At 39.6% G+C, this 19302-nt stretch overlaps 1 protein-coding gene across 1 annotated transcript; it reads left to right on the forward strand.

Annotated features, from left to right (window-relative positions):
• Positions 1 to 18151: 18151 nt before the first annotated feature.
• Positions 18152 to 18667, forward strand: LOC110893501 (SH3 domain-containing protein C23A1.17-like). Its single transcript, XM_022140608.1, has one exon. The coding sequence runs from the start codon at positions 18152 to 18154 to the stop codon at positions 18665 to 18667; it is 516 nt and encodes a 171-aa protein (XP_021996300.1).
• The last annotated feature ends 635 nt before the right edge of the window (positions 18668 to 19302 follow it).

The following is a 19302-nucleotide window of genomic DNA, read 5'->3' on the forward strand; positions in this document are numbered from 1 at the left end:
CCTATGGGCTTGTCCCCAGTGATCCTCTGGGATCATTCTCAGTTATCTTTTTGGGCTTGTCCCCAGTGATCCTCCGGGATCATCCCCAGTTATCCTTTGGGCATGTCCCCAGTCACTAATTTATCTTTTACATTGGCTTAGTCCCAAGTTATATCTCACTTTTCAGGTTTTGGAAGTCTAAACATATAAGGGTCCTTAATCCTTATTAACTATCAAAGTCTTATCTATGATTGTCTTGATTGAAGGTTAGGATCCTAACGTGGATCCTCAGGTATGATCCTTGATTATTTTTGACTATACTCTTTATCCTAACCAACCCTTATACTTTGACAACCGAACCTATGATCCTTAAACTAAAACACTTTGAGAATTTTCAATATGAGGATATTTGATCTAGGATCATATCCTAAGTTTGTTTTGAGAAATAAGAGGATTATTGAAGGATAACAACACAAGATAAGACAGAAAAGTTAAGTTATATTATTAAACAAAAGGATCATTAACCCTTTCAAAAAGTTGTCAAAATTGCCAACCCACATTTCTACCAGCAAAACATGGCCCGTCCACATGGGTTGGCAAAGGGTGTCCATTGTCTATGCGGTCTTAGCATTTTGCAGGAAATAAAGGCGGCAGGATCACAAAGGCTTCATCCCCCAAACAGAGGATCCCTCCACCTTTTGTAATCCTACCTATTGTTCAAAGGATCCAGGATCCTTAACCCTAAGAAACTATTGTTCAAAGATTACAGACCATAATTGTTTCAAACATCAACAACCTCAAAAAACCACTACCAATCCTAAAAAATTGGGCTCCGGCCTAGTCTCGAAATATCCATCATCGCCCAATCATGCAGCCTACACCTTCGCTGCTTCATCACCACCAGCATCTCCACCTTGATCCTTCTCAGCATCACCACCTTCCAGCATGGGGATCTCCTCAGCCTCATCCTCGTCCTCCAGGTCTGCCAGCCTTGCCTTCCAACCTTCAACATCCCACGAGCTTTTGTCAAAGGTAGGATCCTGAGCCTCCTCGGCCATCTGAAGTTGTATCTTATACATAGCAATTGCCGCGGAGACCTTAGCATCTTGGGTGATCTCCTGCTTCTCGTTATCCATATCGATCAACCTCTGAGCAGCCTCAGCCTTCATGACCCGGAGTTCCTTCTCAAGATCTCCTATCTTGAGATCCTTTAACACACCCATTTGCTGGAGATCGGCAATTTGGCTCTCCTGGTCCTCAACATGGCCCAGATAGGTCTCAATCTCGGCAAGTTTCTGCAACAGGAGAAAAAAGATAAGCTTAGAATCAGATGATCCTCAAGAAAAGCAGAATATACAAACAGGATATGTGAGACGGATAACCAACAGGGGCAGTGATCCTTACCTCATTCACGTAGTCGAGGAATTGCTGACGGAGGAGGGGAAATCCTTGGAGATCTTCAGAGGTTTTCCTCTTTTTTCCCTTGCCCCGGATAGATGCTTTGGGAGCTGATGCTGAAGGACTGGCAGCAGGAGCCTTCTTCTTCTTTGAAGATGTGACATTGGCAAGATCACTTATCCCAAATTTAGAAGCTGATTTGACAGACCTGGCAGACTTTCCGGCACCTACACAATCAAAAAACAAGATAAGTTGCTTTATTAATCAAACAATCCTACATATAATTTATTTTCTGTAAGGATACTTACTTGACATAGTGGCAGATGCAGAGGATACTTCTTGAGAATCTTGAACGGTGACCTGGAAACTTCTGACTTCAGGATTAAGCTTTTTAAAAGCTAGAACTCTCTCTTTTGCAGCAGGGCTTAATTTCAGATGAGCAATGGATATAGCTGCACAAGAAATAAAAAGAGATATTAGTGATCATCATCATATGGGACAAGGCTGACAATGATCCTTAGAGGATCCTCTATCCTACCATGAGTGGCCCATTCTTTGGGCAGATCCTTCCCATCCGGGATGGAATCCCTTCTAACAAAGAAAAAACGACGCTTCCAGTTAGGATCATTCTTGGTAACCTTGAAGACAGGGTGATCCTCCCCGGCTTTCCGTTTCAGCAGATACCGGTAAGAGCCAAAAGTGGTAAGATCGTAAAACTCGGCCAACTCCGTCCATCCCCAGATCAATCCCTTCTGCTCAATGATCCTTTCGAAGGTATACAGAACCCTCCAGATCATCGGCATAGCTTGGATATAAGAGATGCCGGTTAAAGAAAAGAAAGGATTGGGTGAAGGATGGAAAAGGATATGAATACCCTATGGTGAATGGAGTAGCAGGAAAAGCCACCCAGGTATCCGAACAGAATCACTCAGAGCGGTAGGTGGAAGGACTTAAAAACACGCATTCGCCGGAAACAATGACGAATTCTGTCTATGTGAACATCAGTAAAACAACACCTCTCCGTAGGAGAATCCTTGATAATCCCTGGCTTTTTAAGGACTATCCTTCTTAGAATCCTTGTGTGGAGAATTCCGGAGCAACATGTTTATGACAAGACGAAAACAGAGTAAAGTGAAGGAAGAAGGGAAAGAGAGAAGAAGAGGATACCTGATCAAGTCTTCGGTTGTGATTATAAAGGGAAGATACCTCGAATTTAAATACCGAATGATCCTAACCCTATCTCCTATTTATAATGATGATTTACAGGGATTGTCACATCTGTGACGTAATTATCACAACGGCTAGTCCGTGTGTAACGGCTAGTTATCCGGAATCGCCCGTTAGAGATAAGATCAAAACAAAATATAACTCGTCTATTTACAATTAACTCCTTATATTTTGGGGGCAATTGTTAGGGCTGGATTTTTATTATAGGTGATCCTTACACATGATCCTAACCAGTGATCCTTGTTTCTTTGGCAGACAGTGATCCTCCGCAGAACTTCAAGATCAGGATCATGGGGAATTACAATGATCCTCATACTAACGGCCACTTCCACTCAATACAATATTGTTTTGCAGGAACATCTAGCAGGATATGCTCTAGACGTCTTGATCCAGGAACGCGTCTTCACAAATATGGCAAGAGCTTAATCGAAGAAAGACATTGCACAGGATATGGAAACTAGGCTTGATTTATGGGCAGCAATTTAGGCTAGATTGTCTTTATTTCTAAAGGGGTAATGAGCTGATAATTAGTCATTTTACCTAAAATAAGTCACCTACACATGTATAAATACCACTCTTCTTCATTCGGAAGAACACACACAACATACGACACAACTATCAAACACTTAGACACTCAGTGATCCTTGTACTCAGCTCATTATCATCCAAAGTTGTAATCATATTTTTGTTATATTGAAATTGGTGATCGGTAGTTGCCATCACCCGAGGTTTTTTATGCCGGAGATCATTCATTGATCAAGGGCTTTTTCCTCGTATAAATCATCGTGTCTTTGCATCTTTATCACTGAAGTGATCCTTTACTTTCATAATTAACCAAGCATCATACCCCGTTTTCATAAAGTTTGGTTACATTATCCTTGTGTGATTTTTGACCAAAACAGCAGCCATTTAAGAGCTGATCCAGTAAGGGTGGATCCAAATCCTTTACATAGGCATGCTTCCTTTAACTTTTCTGGGATTGGATTGATCTCCATCCTCTCCCTGTATTGTGCTATGTGCTCCTCAGGATCCGTTGTACCATCATACAGCTTCATAGTAGGGATATGGAACCTTTTGGGTACCTCTGCATCACAAATTGGTGGTGCAAAATGAGATACCTTATGGCTTCCATCTGCAATCTCCGGGATAGGCTTGACTACCCCTGGAACACTTGAGATCATGTCCTTCAGCTTCTGTAACTCCCTGGCCATAGCATGATTGATACCTGTATCCTGCACGAATCCATGGTTAGTGGTAAGATAATTATTTAAGGTGTTACCTCCCATCGGGTTCAAGTTAGGAACATTGGGTGTGAATCCATATTGCTGGGATTCTGGGATAATGGATGGACCAGTGGAAGCAATGGTCTGCATTGGAATAAAATCTCCTTGATGGACATCTAGATTTCCTGTTTGCAAACTCTTTAGGGATCCTAGCATCTGGGAGGATCCTGGTATCTGAGACGATCCCGGAACAAAGGAGGATCCTTGAACCTGGGATGATCCTGGAACGAAGGAGGATCCTTGAACCTGGGATGACCCTGGAACGAAGGAGGATCCTTGAACCTGGGATGATCCTGGAACGAAGGAGGATCCTTGAACCTCGGATGATCCTGGGACAAAGGAGGATCCTAAGCTCATGAAGGACCCCAAATGCTGGGCGTAGGATCCAGCCGGTTGAAAATATGATCCTGATGCCTGAGTCATTGTTGCTGGGCTGAAATGCACTCCTCTTGATCCACCCATATATTGAATGTCTGGGACCTCTGGTGGCTGAGAAGTAATCATTGGAGTATCAAAATTCAATGATTTGGGCATTAGTGGGGAATGATCCTCTGCCGTTTTCTTTTGCCTTTTGAGATCTCCGATTTCTCTGAGGATCCTGTCATTAGTTTCATCCTGCTGCTGCATACGATCCCTCATCTGCAAAATCAAAGTAAATATATCACTAGTACTGGGAACAGAAGAAGTAAGAGCAGAAGATGATGGTTTAGAGGAGATAGAAGTTGGTCTCTTCTCAGCATTTTTCTGAGATCCAGTTGGTGGTGGAGGCAAAGGTGGAATGCCAGTAGATGAGTTGACTGCCGACATCGCTGTGGATGTATTCTTCAATGATGAAGCCATGTAACTCTTTGAAATGATTTCGAACAGAAAGTTTTCTTATGAATGAAGCACCAATTGCCCCACGGTGGGCGCCAAACTGTTTTGGTCAAAAATCACACAAGGATAATGCAACCAAACTCTAAGTAAACGGGGAATGATGCTTGGTTTGTTGAAAAAGTAAAGGATCACTTTGATAAGAAATATGCAAGTGACACAAGGATTTATACGAGGAAAAAGCCCTTGATCAATGAATGATCTCCGGCATAAAAAACCTCGGGTGATGGCAACTACCGATCACCAACTTCAATATATCAAAATATGGTTACAACTTAGGATGATAATGAGCTAAGTACAAGGATCACTATCGTAATGTGTGTCTAAGCGTGTGAGAATTGTGTTGTGTGTCTTCTGAATGGGGAAGAGTGTTATATATACAAGTGTAGGTGGCCTATTTTAGGTAAAAAGACTAATAATCAGCTCATTACCCCTTTAGAAATAAAAGTAAATCTAGCCTACATTGTCGCCCTTAAATCATGCCAAGTTTCCATATCCTTTGCAACGTTCATCTCTGATTGAGCGTGTGCCAAAATTGTAAAGACGCGTCCCTTGATTGTGATGCTAAGAGCGGATCCTGCTAGTCATTCCTGCAAAACAACATTAAAGTTAATGAAAGCAACTGTTAGCATGAGGATCCTATGATGGTCCGTGATCCTGATCCTGGAACTCTGCTGAGGATCACTATCTGCCAAAGAAACAAGGATCACTGGTTAGGATCACATGTAAGGATCATGTATTATAAAAATCCAGCCCTAACAACTACTTCCTGGTCTCTAACTTGAACAAATGCTTCTGCTTCAACCCACTTGGAGAAATAATCCGTCATTGCCAACATGAAAACCTTTCCTCCTGGAGCTTTTGGAAGCTTTCCCACTATATCCATACCCCACTTCATAAACGGCCAAGGGGAAACAATAGGATACAGCGGTTCAGCAGGCTGATGTAATATGTTATGTCTTTGACATGCGTCACACCTTCGAGCATATTCTGCGGCATCTTTTCTCATTGTCGGCCAATAATATCCTGTCCTTAATACTTTTGAGAATAATGACCTGCCCCCAGTATGGTTACCACAATCCCCTTCATGTATATCCTGGAGTACTTCTTTGGCTTCAGGATCTTCCAAACACCTCAAATACGGTCCTGCAAGAGATTTCTTGTATAAAACATTATTTATAATAGTCAATCGTGATACCTTCATCCTAAATGCCTTAGGGTTTTCATTTTCGGGGATGTGTCCTTCCTTGAGATATCTCATGATTGGAGCCGTCCAAGATTTAGGATCCTCTTCAGGATACGCTGCTCCAGGATCCCGAATACCCGCTACTTCTTTACCCGAGGATTCGTTGCAGGATACAAGACATGTAATATTGGTATTTGGGTTCCTTCTGGTATCCTGATCGATGATCCCAGATTTGCTAAGGCATCTGCTTCAGCATTATCCTCTCTTGGTACCTGTTCAAGTGTAAAAACATCGAAATATCCTGCCAATTTTTTGAGAATATCGAGGTATTCGATTTATTTCTCACCCTTAACTGCATAGGATCCATTAAAATGGTTAGTAATTAACAAGGAGTCAACATATACTTGCAAATTCTTGATACTCATACTCTTAGCCAATTCTAATCCTGCAATTAAAGCTTCATATTCTGCCTCATTATTAGTAGCAGGAAATTCACACCTAATAGCCTGGGGTAATATGTCCCCCTGTGGCGATTTTAGTAGTATACCTAAACCTACACCTCTTATATTGGATGCACCATCAGTATACAACGTCCATGATCCTGAAGATTCTCCTAACTGTTGAACTTCTAGGTCTACCTCATCCTGAATGTCACTACTGAAATCAGCCACAAAGTCAGCTAAATCCTGAGACTTTATGGCATTTCTAGGTTCATATACTAAATCATAAGCACTCAACTTTACTGACCACTTGGCCATCCTGCCTGACATCTCTGGTTTCCTAAGCACATTTTTGACAGGATAATTCGTTTTAACATGGATCCTATGTGTCTCAAAATAATGTCTAAGCTTTGTCGATGCCATGACTAGAGCTAATATTAATTTTTCTAAATGAGAATACCTAGTTTCAGCATGTAATAAACTTTTACTAACATAATAAACAGGATATTGCTGACCTTCATGGTCTTTTATAAGAACGGCACTTACAGCATTCCCTGATACAGCGAGGTATAGGGATAGTGGTTCACCATTTTTAGGCTTCATCAATAGAGGTGCAGTTGAGAGATATCGCTTCAAATCCTGCAAGGCTGCTTCATGCTTTGCTCCCCATTCAAATTTCTTATTCTTCTTGAGGATATCATAGAATTCCTTACATTTTTCCGAGGATCTCGAAATAAATCTGTTTAAGGCTGCTACTCGTCCTGTTAACCGTTGAACATCCTTCATATTCGAGGGTGATTTTATATCCAAGATAGCTTTAATCTGCTCCGGGCTTGCCTCTATCCCCCTTTTCGTCACCATATATCCAAGAAGCTTTCCTGCCCCCACTCCGAAATGGCACTTAGCAGGATTCAGCTTCATGTTATACTGAGCCAGGATATCAAATGCTCCCTTGATATCCTGGAGGTGATCCTCAGCCTTTTTAGATTTCACCACCATATCGTCAATATATACCTCCATGGTGTCCCCCAGCTTATCTTTGAACATCATGTTTATTAATCTCTGGTATGTTGCACCTGCATTTTTCAATCCGAAAGGCATAGCAATATAGCAATATATACCTGTTGGTGTCATGAAAGCAGTATCCTCCTGATCCGAAGGCTCCATTTGAATCTGCTGAAATCCTGAGGATGCGTCCATGAACGTTAACATTTCATGCCCAGCAGTAGCATCCACCATTGCATCGATATGAGGAAGGGGGAATGGATCTTTAGGACAAGCCTTATTCAAGTCTGTGCAGTCTACACAGACTCTCCATTTCCCATTTTTCTTCTGCACTACGACCACATTTGCCAACCACCTTGGGAACTTGACTTCTCTGATCATATTGGACTTCAATAGTCTTTCAACTTCCTCTTGGATGATCGTATTCCGCTCAGGAGCAAATTTTCTTCTCTTTTGCTGAACAGGCTTGAATGATCTGTCAATTCCAAGCTTGTGAGTGATAATGTCTTTGGATATGCCTGTCATATCCTCATGCTTCCATGCAAACGTTGACATCCCGCATTTCAAAAAGTTAGTTAACTGCACTTCAATATCCTGAGGGATATTGGTTCCTACGAGCACCGAGATATCAGGATTATCCTGATCCAGGATAATTGTCTTCACATCCTGCTCCGAAGCTTCTAAGGTATCCCGGGCCCGCGTCTTTAATTGCTATGCTTGATTAGGCTTAGTTGAAGATTTCATCGAAGATGAGTAGCATTCTTTCGCTTCCTGCTGATCACTTTCAACCTTGACAACTCCCCAAGGGGTAGGGATCTTGATGCATTGATGATATGTTGATGGCACAGCCTTCATATCGTGAATCCATGGTCTTCCCAGTATGATGTTATAGCAGGATAAGGAGTCCATCACACAGAAGCGTTGTATCGAGTTGACCCCTTCAACGTATACTGGTAACTTTATCTCTCCTACAGTATTTCTAGCTTCTCCACTGAAACCAACGAGCACAGTGGACTTCGAAGTAATGTCCATCGGAGATACATTCATCCTCTTCAATGTTTCCAGCTGAATTATATTGACAGAACTACCGTTGTCTACCAGTATCCTGCGTACAAAATGGTTAGCCACATATAATGTTATTACCAAAGCATCATGGTGAGGATCCTGAACAGTATCCCTGTCATCACTATCGAAAGTGATCACTTTATTAGTTGTGAGGGTAGTCATCCTGACTGGTTTGTCTCCCCTTTCACTCTTAGCTTCCTTTGCATGCCTCTTAGCCGCCGAATACGTAGTCCCACAAATGTCAGATCCTCCTGAAATAAATTTAATTATCTTGGCATCTGCTGGGGGTGATGCTGCTTGTTCAGGATCCTTCTCGGGATCCTGCCCTTTATTCTTCTTTTTTCCCAGCAAGTCCTTCAGATACCCCTTGCTTAACAGGTAACTTATCTCTTTCCTTAAAGCAATGCAATCCTCGGTCATATGTCCGAAGTCTTCATGGAAGGCACACCATTTAGATTTATCCTTCCAATCAGCTTTCTGCTGGTTCTTTCGAGGCCACCTAGCTTTGTCCCCTAAACCCTGCATAGCATACATCAACTCAGGTATATTAACAGAAAAGCAGTATTCAGATAAGTCAGGATATTCTTCAGGATCCTCGTCTTCAACAGCATTCACTTTCTTGTTATCATTTCTGCCATATGGCTTGGAGCGATATGGCTTATATGAAGATTATGATTTCCTATTAGTTGATTCATAGGTTGAGGTAGAATTCATCCTCTCCTGCATCTTCTTGTCATCTTCCAAACGGATATATCTCAAAGCCCTGTTACGAGCTTCGTCGAGATTCCTGCAAGGGTTCATTACAAGATCCTGATAAAACTGAGAATCCTTTTGCAACCCCATCTTAAAAGCTTGCATAGCTGTTGCAACATCAAGATGTGGGATATCCAAGGATTCTCGACTGAATTTGTTCACATAATCCCTCAAGGATTCCTGAGGCCCTTGAGTTATCCTGTAAAGATCACTGGTTAGTTTCTCAAAACTCCGGCTGCAAGAAAACTGACTATTGAATAAATTAACCAAATGAGCGAACGAGGTAATTGAGTGAGGAGGGACATTTAATAGCCATTTTAAGGCTGATCCTGTCAGGGTAGACCCAAAACCCTTGCACAAGCATGCTTTCTTGAGCTCCGGAGGGATAGGGTTAATCTCCATTCTTTCCCTATACTGGCAATATGCTCTTCAGGATCCGTAGTCCCATCATACAGCTTCATGTTGGGAGTCTGAAATCTTTTTGCGATTTCAGCATCACAGATAGGATATGCAAAGCGGGATATCCTGTGGCTGTCTTGGGATACTTCCGGAATTGGCTGGACCACCCCAGGTACACTGGATATCATATCCTTCAATTTCTGGAGCTCCCTAGTAAATGTTGACGTCATACCTGCATCCTGCAAAGAGCCATTGTTGTTAGTAGCAAGAATATTATTATTTGACATATTACCGGTCTGAGGATTTTGGCCATATCCTGAAGCATATCCTGAACTCCTCACAGTCGACATCCTGACCGAGGAGGGTATCTCAGGGGTATGATTCTGAGAATGGCTTGGGACGATATTCCCCCTGTTGTCCTCAGTGTAAACTGCGGAACTGAAATTCAAAGCCCTGGGCTGTATAGTAGTGACAGTTTCTTCAGCGGGTCTACTCGAGCTAGCTTTTAAGAGTTGTATTTCTCTTAACAGCATTTGATTAGTTTCCTGTTGCTGCCTCATTTGTTCCTGCACACTTCCAAATAAAGTTAGAATTTCATCATTAGAGGCTAAAACGGGAGCAGATCCCTGAACACTCCGAGTAGGGATAACATCTTGAGATTGTGAAGAAAATGGCATCCATGGAGGAGGTGGTGGAAGCACCGAAACGGTAGTAGCAGAGGTTGCAGCAGACGTAGTGGAGGAGCTCATGTTTGATCTTGAGGCCATTGTAAACAATGTGGCAAAAAGTTTTGAAAATAGAAAACCGATTAACGATTTACAAAGATTTTTAGTAAAAGTAGCACCACTTGCCCCACGGTGGGCGCCAAATTGTTTTGGTCAAAAATTACCGAAGCAATTTAGTGATCAAATTAGTTAAGTGAGGTAGTGTGCTAATATTACGTGTGAAAAATGTGTTAACCAAATTAGTTATGAAAATAGTTTCAGGATACGGCTCGGGATATCGAACTGTATCCACAATCAAACAATGAGCAAAAAGGTAAAGGTTGACACGTAATGTACGAGGAAAGCCCTTGATCAATCTAGATCGCCGGCATAAAACCTCGGGAGCTGACAATCGCAGCTGCCTTGTTCTTCTATTGCTTCAAATATCAGGATACAGTGCAGGATGTGGTGCGGATCGACTACGTGTTACAATGCAATTCGAATACAAGTGTTGTGTGTAGTGTTTGCGGTGAGCTAGAGAGAAAGTGTTCGAAAATGTGTAAGTTGAGTGCCTTAATCTGATCCGCCCCCATCTATTTATAGTAAAACGAATGTAACTAACTATCCTATATAACCGGGATCCAACGAATATTCCTTAGCCGAACGTTGTAGACCTGGTCTTTCGGGTTCAACGTCTCTCCTTTAACAAATACGCCCGAGTCTTGAGGAGATGAAGTCCATTTGACCGTTAGCAAGTCCCAGTCTTTAACCTGCACGTGATTAATTCGATATACCTCAGGATATCACCCAGGATGTTAGCAATATCCCCGTCCAGTATCCTGATCGCAGATAAACAATTAAAAGCATGATATAGCTCAAGATATGTATGCTCAGAAAATGAGCCATAACAGGTAGTATGGCATATACCCACATAAGTGACATTAAACAATCCTCCCAATGCATAAATCAATTTATACAGCAACAAGCATGTATAATTAGGTAAACACCTTACTTCACATTGGCGGTTCTTGTCTTTATACCCTAAGTTATTACCCCAAAGAGTATTTAATAGTCTTGGGGAAAGGGTGTTCACGTTGACCTTTTCTTGTACTGATGGAGTCTATACGTGACAAGACTTGCTGTGGTTTCTATGTACTGAATTCCATAATTATGTATGCATCCATAATTACGTAACCCCATGCACAGTCCGCACAGTTCGTTTCATCCTCGTATCTCTTCCTTCAGATAGGTCACTGTTTCCAGGCAAAGTCACATATACCTGTGACATTCTACTACTAGTATATGTATATATCAATTATCACACATAATTACAAGTAATTCTTAATCACAGACAAGTGCTACTCTAGTGCACCCTAAGTCTCGCAGTGTCTTTTCTTGACTCATGTAAACAGTTTCAGGTAGTGGATGTCGCGGGACGTTTTATGCAATGAAAACTTTTTGAAAAATTGTTTTCGTGATAGGATACTAGAGATTATAGTCTAGACTCGAGAAGGAATCCTGCTTCACTACAATCGCAGCTCTGATACCAATCTGTCACACCCCTTTCTAAGGTGGAAGCACGAGGTGTGATCATGAAAGGTTTTCATTGCATACGATTGGTAAACATACTACATGCTCATAAAAATAACTTCAAATGCAAAACATTACATAACTGAAATCGTAGTTAAGTGTTTACAACACGATACGACATATTGTCTTAAAAGTTACAACTTTATTTATCGATAAACATAACGACATCCGAGAGCATGAGTAAGACCGAGCGCACATCCACTCTAGTTACCTGAAATACATGTGAGTTTTGGAAAAAAAACATCAACATAATGTTGGTGTGAATTCATGCAGTTCTTGTATTGAACGTTTGTATACTTTGTATGAAAACATGGTATGTATTTCATAAAAATCGAGTAATTCTGGATCTCATGTAAGTCAAGTATATCTGTATCTTGTACAACACAAGTAATCTTGTATGTATTAGGGTTGTTAATGGGTTGCAAGGCCATTAACATGTGACACGACATAGGAAGCAACCAAACCTTAGGCATTTTCTAGCTGGCATATTCTGAGACACAAAAGCACTGCTTGGTATTCGTTCTCACCAAGAGTGTGGTTGCCCGACACCCGTTAGATCTAACCTTTTGTTCTGCGGTTTATTGATTAATGATGCTTATGGTACCCTATTCGTGACACGCTTTCTCGTATCATGTATCATTTCTCGTATCATTTCTTGGTACTAGTTTTCACCAAGATTGCTTCTTGTTTTTGTACACGTCATACCATTTTGTAAACATTGAAATATTTGTAACATGTATTTCACCCCCGAAGTTATAAAACTGAAAACTGTTAAAAGAAAAGGGGGAGCATGAAGTCACAACTTTGCGTTCCTTGCGTCGTAAACTTCACCGGGTTTTGCTTATAATGCGTCGTGACCTAAACGTGTTTTATTATCGTTAGTCACTAGACTTGTATCGCACAAGCACAAGTCACTATCTTTTGTATATGTATTCTTGTGTTAAAAGTAATTTATATCTTCAACTAAGCGTCTTACTTATATTATTTTCTCAACAATAAATATAAGTATCTTGTATTTTTCACCCCATTTATGTATTTTGTCTGAACCTTCTCTTCATGTTCATAACTTGTCCAAGTTATTTATTCTTTCAAGTAATATATTTTCATAAATATATTTTCTTGTATTTGTCTAAGTATGTTGTATGTATATTTTGTATCTTCACTCCTTAGGAGTATTTAGTGTATTTTCAAGTCCTAATACACTATCTCATATAATACATACTACATACACATAGCACAAATTTGGTGATCAATTAAATATATATTTTCTCCAAAAATATATACATGCTTAATATAAATTTTAATCTTGAAGAAATCATTGTTTCTTAATACTAAAAATTAGGGAAACCTTGGTAAATGTTTTTAGATACATTTTTAGGGAATAAGTTTCTCAAAAAACTTATATATTTTTCTAAGTGTCAAAATTTGTAGAAATTTTGACAGAGTTTCCCCTAAAAATGGAGGTTTCCCATGTTTTTAAAACATGTGTTTATTTTCTTTTAAATCATCATCAACATCAACAATTAATCCCTACGCAACTTTAACATTTCCGAGAGCAAAAATATATACGTTACACACTAATCATGAACTTGATATATCCCGAAAACGCGTAGTAACTTGGTAAAGTCTTTAGTGGACTTAGTTACCTTCTGAAACGTATTTATTTCTTTAAAAATCATTCTCCTAAATTAATTCAGTGTTTACAACTTGTAAATAATTTTTACAAAAATTAAACTCTTGAACTCTTCTTGTAAATAAAATATTCTCATACTTGTCTTATTTCTAAAAATAGTGTAAGTGTTTGTAATATTCATGACTTTCAAAAAACCGCTTTTCTAACTTGGTTTCTTTACAAAAATCTTTTGTAACTCTTGGATTTACAAAATCATCAACTCACTAGTTTAGTTATATTTAATGGAAAAATCATTTTTATCAAGTTCATCTTTAACTAGAAGGTGGTTATTTTATGTAACACATAACCACTTTCTAATCTTGTTAAATCATGGTTCTAAATATTATTTAACAAGATTCTCATGGTGATTAACATCATACAACCAAAATCGTTGCAAATTTAACAACATGTTTACTACAACCTAATACTTCAACATTTCATCTTCAAGTAACCTTTTATATTTTATGCTTCATGTTCATTATTCTTGTTCTTATTTCTTTTGTGTTTTGAACCTACTTATCATACTACGTCTTTTGATCATAAAAACAAGATGAAACAAGGTGTAGCAAGGACTTACTACTAGCACAAGGCTAGGGATGCTTCTAGTGAAGAAGATGATGAAAAAATGATGATGAGAAAGCAAGAAACAAGTCCTTTGAAGCTCCACAAGTTGCAACCTCCTTGAATCACCTTACAAGCTTAGATGGAACTTGAAACTTGGATGAAAATGGTTGTGAAGTGGTGGTGATAGGGGCGGTTATGTGTGATCGAGAGGAGAGAGAGGGAGTGAGGGTGAGGAGTGTGAAGATTGTGAAGTATGGTAGAAGATCATGAGCCATGCTTATAAAGGATTGTTCATATATTATGGCAAATTCTACAAGTAACTAATCAAATAAAATAATGTGATAAAATCTTGCACAAGATTGTGGCATGGTTGTGATGGTCCTTGTGACCGAATCGGTTAGGTGGGGGGGGGGGGGTTGGTTGTAACATTTGCAACTAAATTGTAATGGATAGTTAGATTTCAAGTAATATGTTTACATATGTTATTTATTTGATTTTTAGTGGGTGTTAGGGTGTTCGGGGATCACGACTAGCCAAGGAATAATAAAACAGTGAGTTTGGCAAAATTTTAGTGTCCAGGGTAATGTCCGGTTGGATACCGTTCCGTTGAAGTGTTTAATTATTCCGCAAAGTGTCCTTATGTATCCTTTTGTAACCCTTTTAATACCCAACACTTGGGGAAGTATTCTGAGTAATAAAACGTAAATTCTGCATGATATTTATATGTTTAAAAGCTGATTATAGCTGAATTTAATAAAATTCTGCACTTAAAGTGCGTTTCGGGTGCTTTTTAGTGCGTATTTTAGTCTCTGGAGAGCCTATATGTGAACCCTTGTATGTACTCTTGGTTTTAATGTATTCTTGTCATTGGACCTACACCTAGGCTCCAATTTTATTGTCTGACTGCTTTCTGTAGAGTTGTTGGCATATTGTGTCTTACCGGTGAGTTTACTAGTATTTCTGACGCAACGCTCTTGTTACTGCATAAAGCAATTCTTGTAGTATAAAACGTGCATGAATTCACTTGTATAGTATGTAATCAGACAATGTTGACATTTAAGCACATAATTGCAGTTACTAAATAATAATTAAAGTGTACGGAAATTACCGGTTTGGTGCCAATTGTCATATAATTTTTGTTCAAAAAATATAAATATTGGAGGTTGGTTTTTGTAAATAAAAGTGACTAAATATGTATTTAGGGAAATATATATTTAGAAGTCACCATGTGTGTGATTATTTATATACTTTGTGTATTAGTTATATTATTTTAGGACATGAAATAATATAACTCATTAAAATACCAAGAAATTACAATCCAAAATATTACCAAAATACCAAGAATATGAATATATAAGTTATACACAAAATATTAGTGAAACCGAACGAAGGAATATAACTTACAAGAATATTTCGGAAATTTATTCATAAGTATATTTTGGTAAATAATATTTGGACACCAAGTGGATGAAAATATGATTTTTACAATTATTACAAAGTTATATCATATTTTTGACAAAAAGAAAATATATTATTTTTGGGTGGATAAAAATATGTATTTTCTTGGAAATATTAGAAGATATATTATTTTTGAAAGAAATTTATATTTTCTAAACAAAAACGAAATATATTATTTTTGGAGAAAAAAAGTGTGTATATATATATATATATATATATATATATATATTCCAAGTTAGACTTGGAAATATATTATTTTTGGAACTTATATGAAAATACACATATTTTTGCCAAAGGAAAATTATAAATAATATTTCTTAAAGTATATATTTTGGAAATATATATATTGGTGAACTTTTATAAAGGATATGGTGAACTTTATTAAAGATAATATTCCGAAAAAATTAATACAAAATTAAGTATAAGAATACTTAATGAATACAATAAAAATATGTATTCTCATACGTATAAATACACACCGGAATACGATCCCAATACATGGCAACAATATACAAATACAAGAATACGAATACACCCATCCTTGGGAAGGAACTACACGTATAATTACATGGAAAGTGTCAAGTTAATACATTGCTTTAACAATTATTCCAAAAATTTAATAAATATAATTTAAGTTAAAATATTTATTATTTTAACAAATAATTATAACATGGAATAATATTGAAGATACAAAAACGTAACTCAAAGACACTAACTAATACTAAATCAAGGCACAGCCCGCTTGTCTAATAGACATTAGTACGTTGTAGGTAGTCAGGTATATCCGAAGAAGCTTTGAGTTACGGTGCTTACGAAGAACGCAAGACTGTGAGTTCATGTCCCCCTTTTGTTTAACTGTTTTCGTTTTATAAATTCGGGGGTGAAATACGTGTTACAAATGATTACGATTACAAATGAAATGAACTGATAGATCATGTGAGTGGGTAGGCGTTAGCTTGAGACCATTAATCCTTTATAAGGACCGAGGGGCATGAGTGATAGATCTATTTGGGTGTTGCGAGCCCCACCCATGGGTCCGCGAGTTGACCGCATGTGGTGACTATGTCGTTCCAGCCGGGAGGCCCGGTACGAAATACGCAAAGGATTGAGCCTTCCTACACTGTTGCACACTTGTTGATGGCCTTGCAAACCATTAATCGATCTATTCATATTCACTTACAAACATACATACATATTTTCAATGACTACAAAGGTTTATTCATACACACAAACAAATACATGAACTCGCTCAACTTTTGTTGATGTTTTCAAACTACATGTATTTCAGGGAATTAAAATGTGGATCTGGCGGGCGTTCGGAAGTTTCAAGTGTTGTTAAGAATAAGAGATGTCATCCATGGTCTTGGGGTTTGGTTAGGGTGTCTTATCCTAGACAAGACACCTCTTCCAAATCTTGGTTTTATTTAAAGTCTTTTATTAAGTCCTTGTGGAACTTTAAACAATTCGTATGGTTTGTAATTCGAATTTGGAGTCTACGTATCAAAACAATGTTGTTATGTTTCTAAACTTATTTAATGGATGATCATCGAGTAGTTTTATCATATAGTGGTTGTTATGATTGGATGCAATGATATTAAGCAAGTCACACATAATCACGCTTCCGCAAAAGTCTTGGTGTGACAGTTTGGTATCAGAGCTTCGATTGTAGCGAACTAGGATTCCTTATCGAGTCTAGACTACAATCATTAGGGCTCCCACGAAAATGTTTTTTTTACAACATGTTTTCATTGCATACACAAAATGCCCAGATCTAGGGAACAAACATTTTTACAAAAAAAAAGAGATGAAAGCACGATGCACAGTTACTTGGTTGGTTTAGTCTGAGAGACTAGGTAGTTCAGTCTGGGAGACTGTGTAGGTTAGTCTGGGAGACTAGGAAGGATACTTGATTACATGATTTCATTACTTTGACTGCATAATGTAGTGGTTGATATATGTGCATATGTTATGATTGTTATATTACAGGCGGTATGTCGTCTTCAGAGAGCGGATTGTCCGATATCGATGACCCCATGGCTGTAGTCTTAGATGACGAGATTGCACCAGAGCCGAAGATCTTTACTTCGGATACAGAGAGCGACCCAGAGATGATATCAGATGACGACTTTCAGCCATTTGCGTTGCCTGATTTTGGAGATGATTTACCGATTGCTGATGGTATCCCAGACGAGGATCCTTTTGTTATTCCCATTCCAATTCATGATCATCTTACCATCGGTCTCCCCGATGGTGAGCATGTCGTGGCACCGATCCTTGCTCCCATTCCTCTCATGGTCATCCCACCTGAGGATTGGCCTTTTGATGATCTGCTTGACGATGATTTTGATCTGTTTGTTGATGGTCCTCCCGATGGCGCTCATGGCGATGGAGAGCTCGATGAGAACGTTGTTGATATTCCACTTCTGGGGATTCCCGTTATTGAGATTTCTTCTGATTCTACTTTACACTCTGTCCCAGATTCCTTTGAGTCTGTGTCATCTTCCTCCTTACAGGCAGCTGGATTGTGACGTTATGCCACTGACTCTGATGATGAGATGGCGATCTCAGCTACACCGTCTCCTCCACATGACTTTGAGCCTGGACTTGAGCCTGATTTTGTCCCTGTTGAGCAGCCTGTTGATGCACCTGCTGATCCTGAGCCGATACCTGCTCCTGAGCTTTTGCCTGATCATGATCCTATCCCATTTGGCATACCTGACATTGCACCACTCATACCAGAGCCAGTTCCTGCACCCTTTGACCCTCCTGTTATTGAGCCAGTCACTCCTCCACTAGCACCTGCACCTGTTGATGTTGCTCCTTTTCACCCAACGGAGTCTGATGTACACCGTGTCGACCTACCTATTGTTTTCTTGCAGGATATACCCACACCCCGTCCAGGGGAAGGCACTTCTAGCCAGCAGCCTAGCCGTGACCCTCATATTTCAGCAGCTTTTCCCCACATACCTCAGTCTGCACCTTATGATCATTTTACTTCTTCACCACTCGATGAGCCACTCAGATGGTTCCCACCTTACACCAATCGCATTTTTTATCCCTACCATCCTTAGGAGTAGCTCATCCCGTTTATAACCAGTAAAGTGCGAGGGATGGTAGGGATCATAAATCGGCATGGTGTAAGGCGGAAACCATCTGAGTGGCTCATCAAGTGGTGAAGAAGTAAAATGAGCAAAAGGTGCAGACTGGGGTATGTGGGGAAATGCTGCTGAACATGGGGATCGTGGCTAGGTTGCTGGCTAGAAGTGCCTTCCCCTGGACGGGGTGCGGGTATATCCTGCAAGAAAACAATAGGGAGATCGACATGGTGAACACCAGACTCTCCTGGGTGAAAAAGAGCAACATCAGTGGGTGCGGGTGCAAGTGGGGGAGTGACTGGCTCGATAACAGGAGGGTCAGCGGGTGCAGGAACTGGATCAGGTATGAGAGGAGCAATGTCAGGTAAGCCAAATGGGATAGGATCATGATCAGGCAAAGGCTCAGGTGCAGGTATCGGCTCAGGATCAGCGGGTGCATCAACAGGGACAAAATCAGGCTCAAGTCCAGGCTCAAAGTCATGTGGAGGAGACGGTGCAGCTGAAATGGTCATATCGTCATCAAAATCGGTGGCATAACATCGCAGTCCAACTGCCTGTAAAGCGGAAGAAGTCACAAACTCAAAGTTACCTGGGACGGAGTGTAAACTAGA

This window comes from Helianthus annuus, chromosome 12, assembly GCF_002127325.2.
Source record: "Helianthus annuus cultivar XRQ/B chromosome 12, HanXRQr2.0-SUNRISE, whole genome shotgun sequence".
NCBI classification, from domain to species: domain Eukaryota; kingdom Viridiplantae; phylum Streptophyta; class Magnoliopsida; order Asterales; family Asteraceae; genus Helianthus; species Helianthus annuus.

Coding starts and splice junctions, on each gene's coding strand:
- LOC110893501 (XM_022140608.1), top strand. CDS start 18,152: ATGGCGATCTCAGCTACACCGTCTCCTCCACATGACTTTGAGCCTGGA.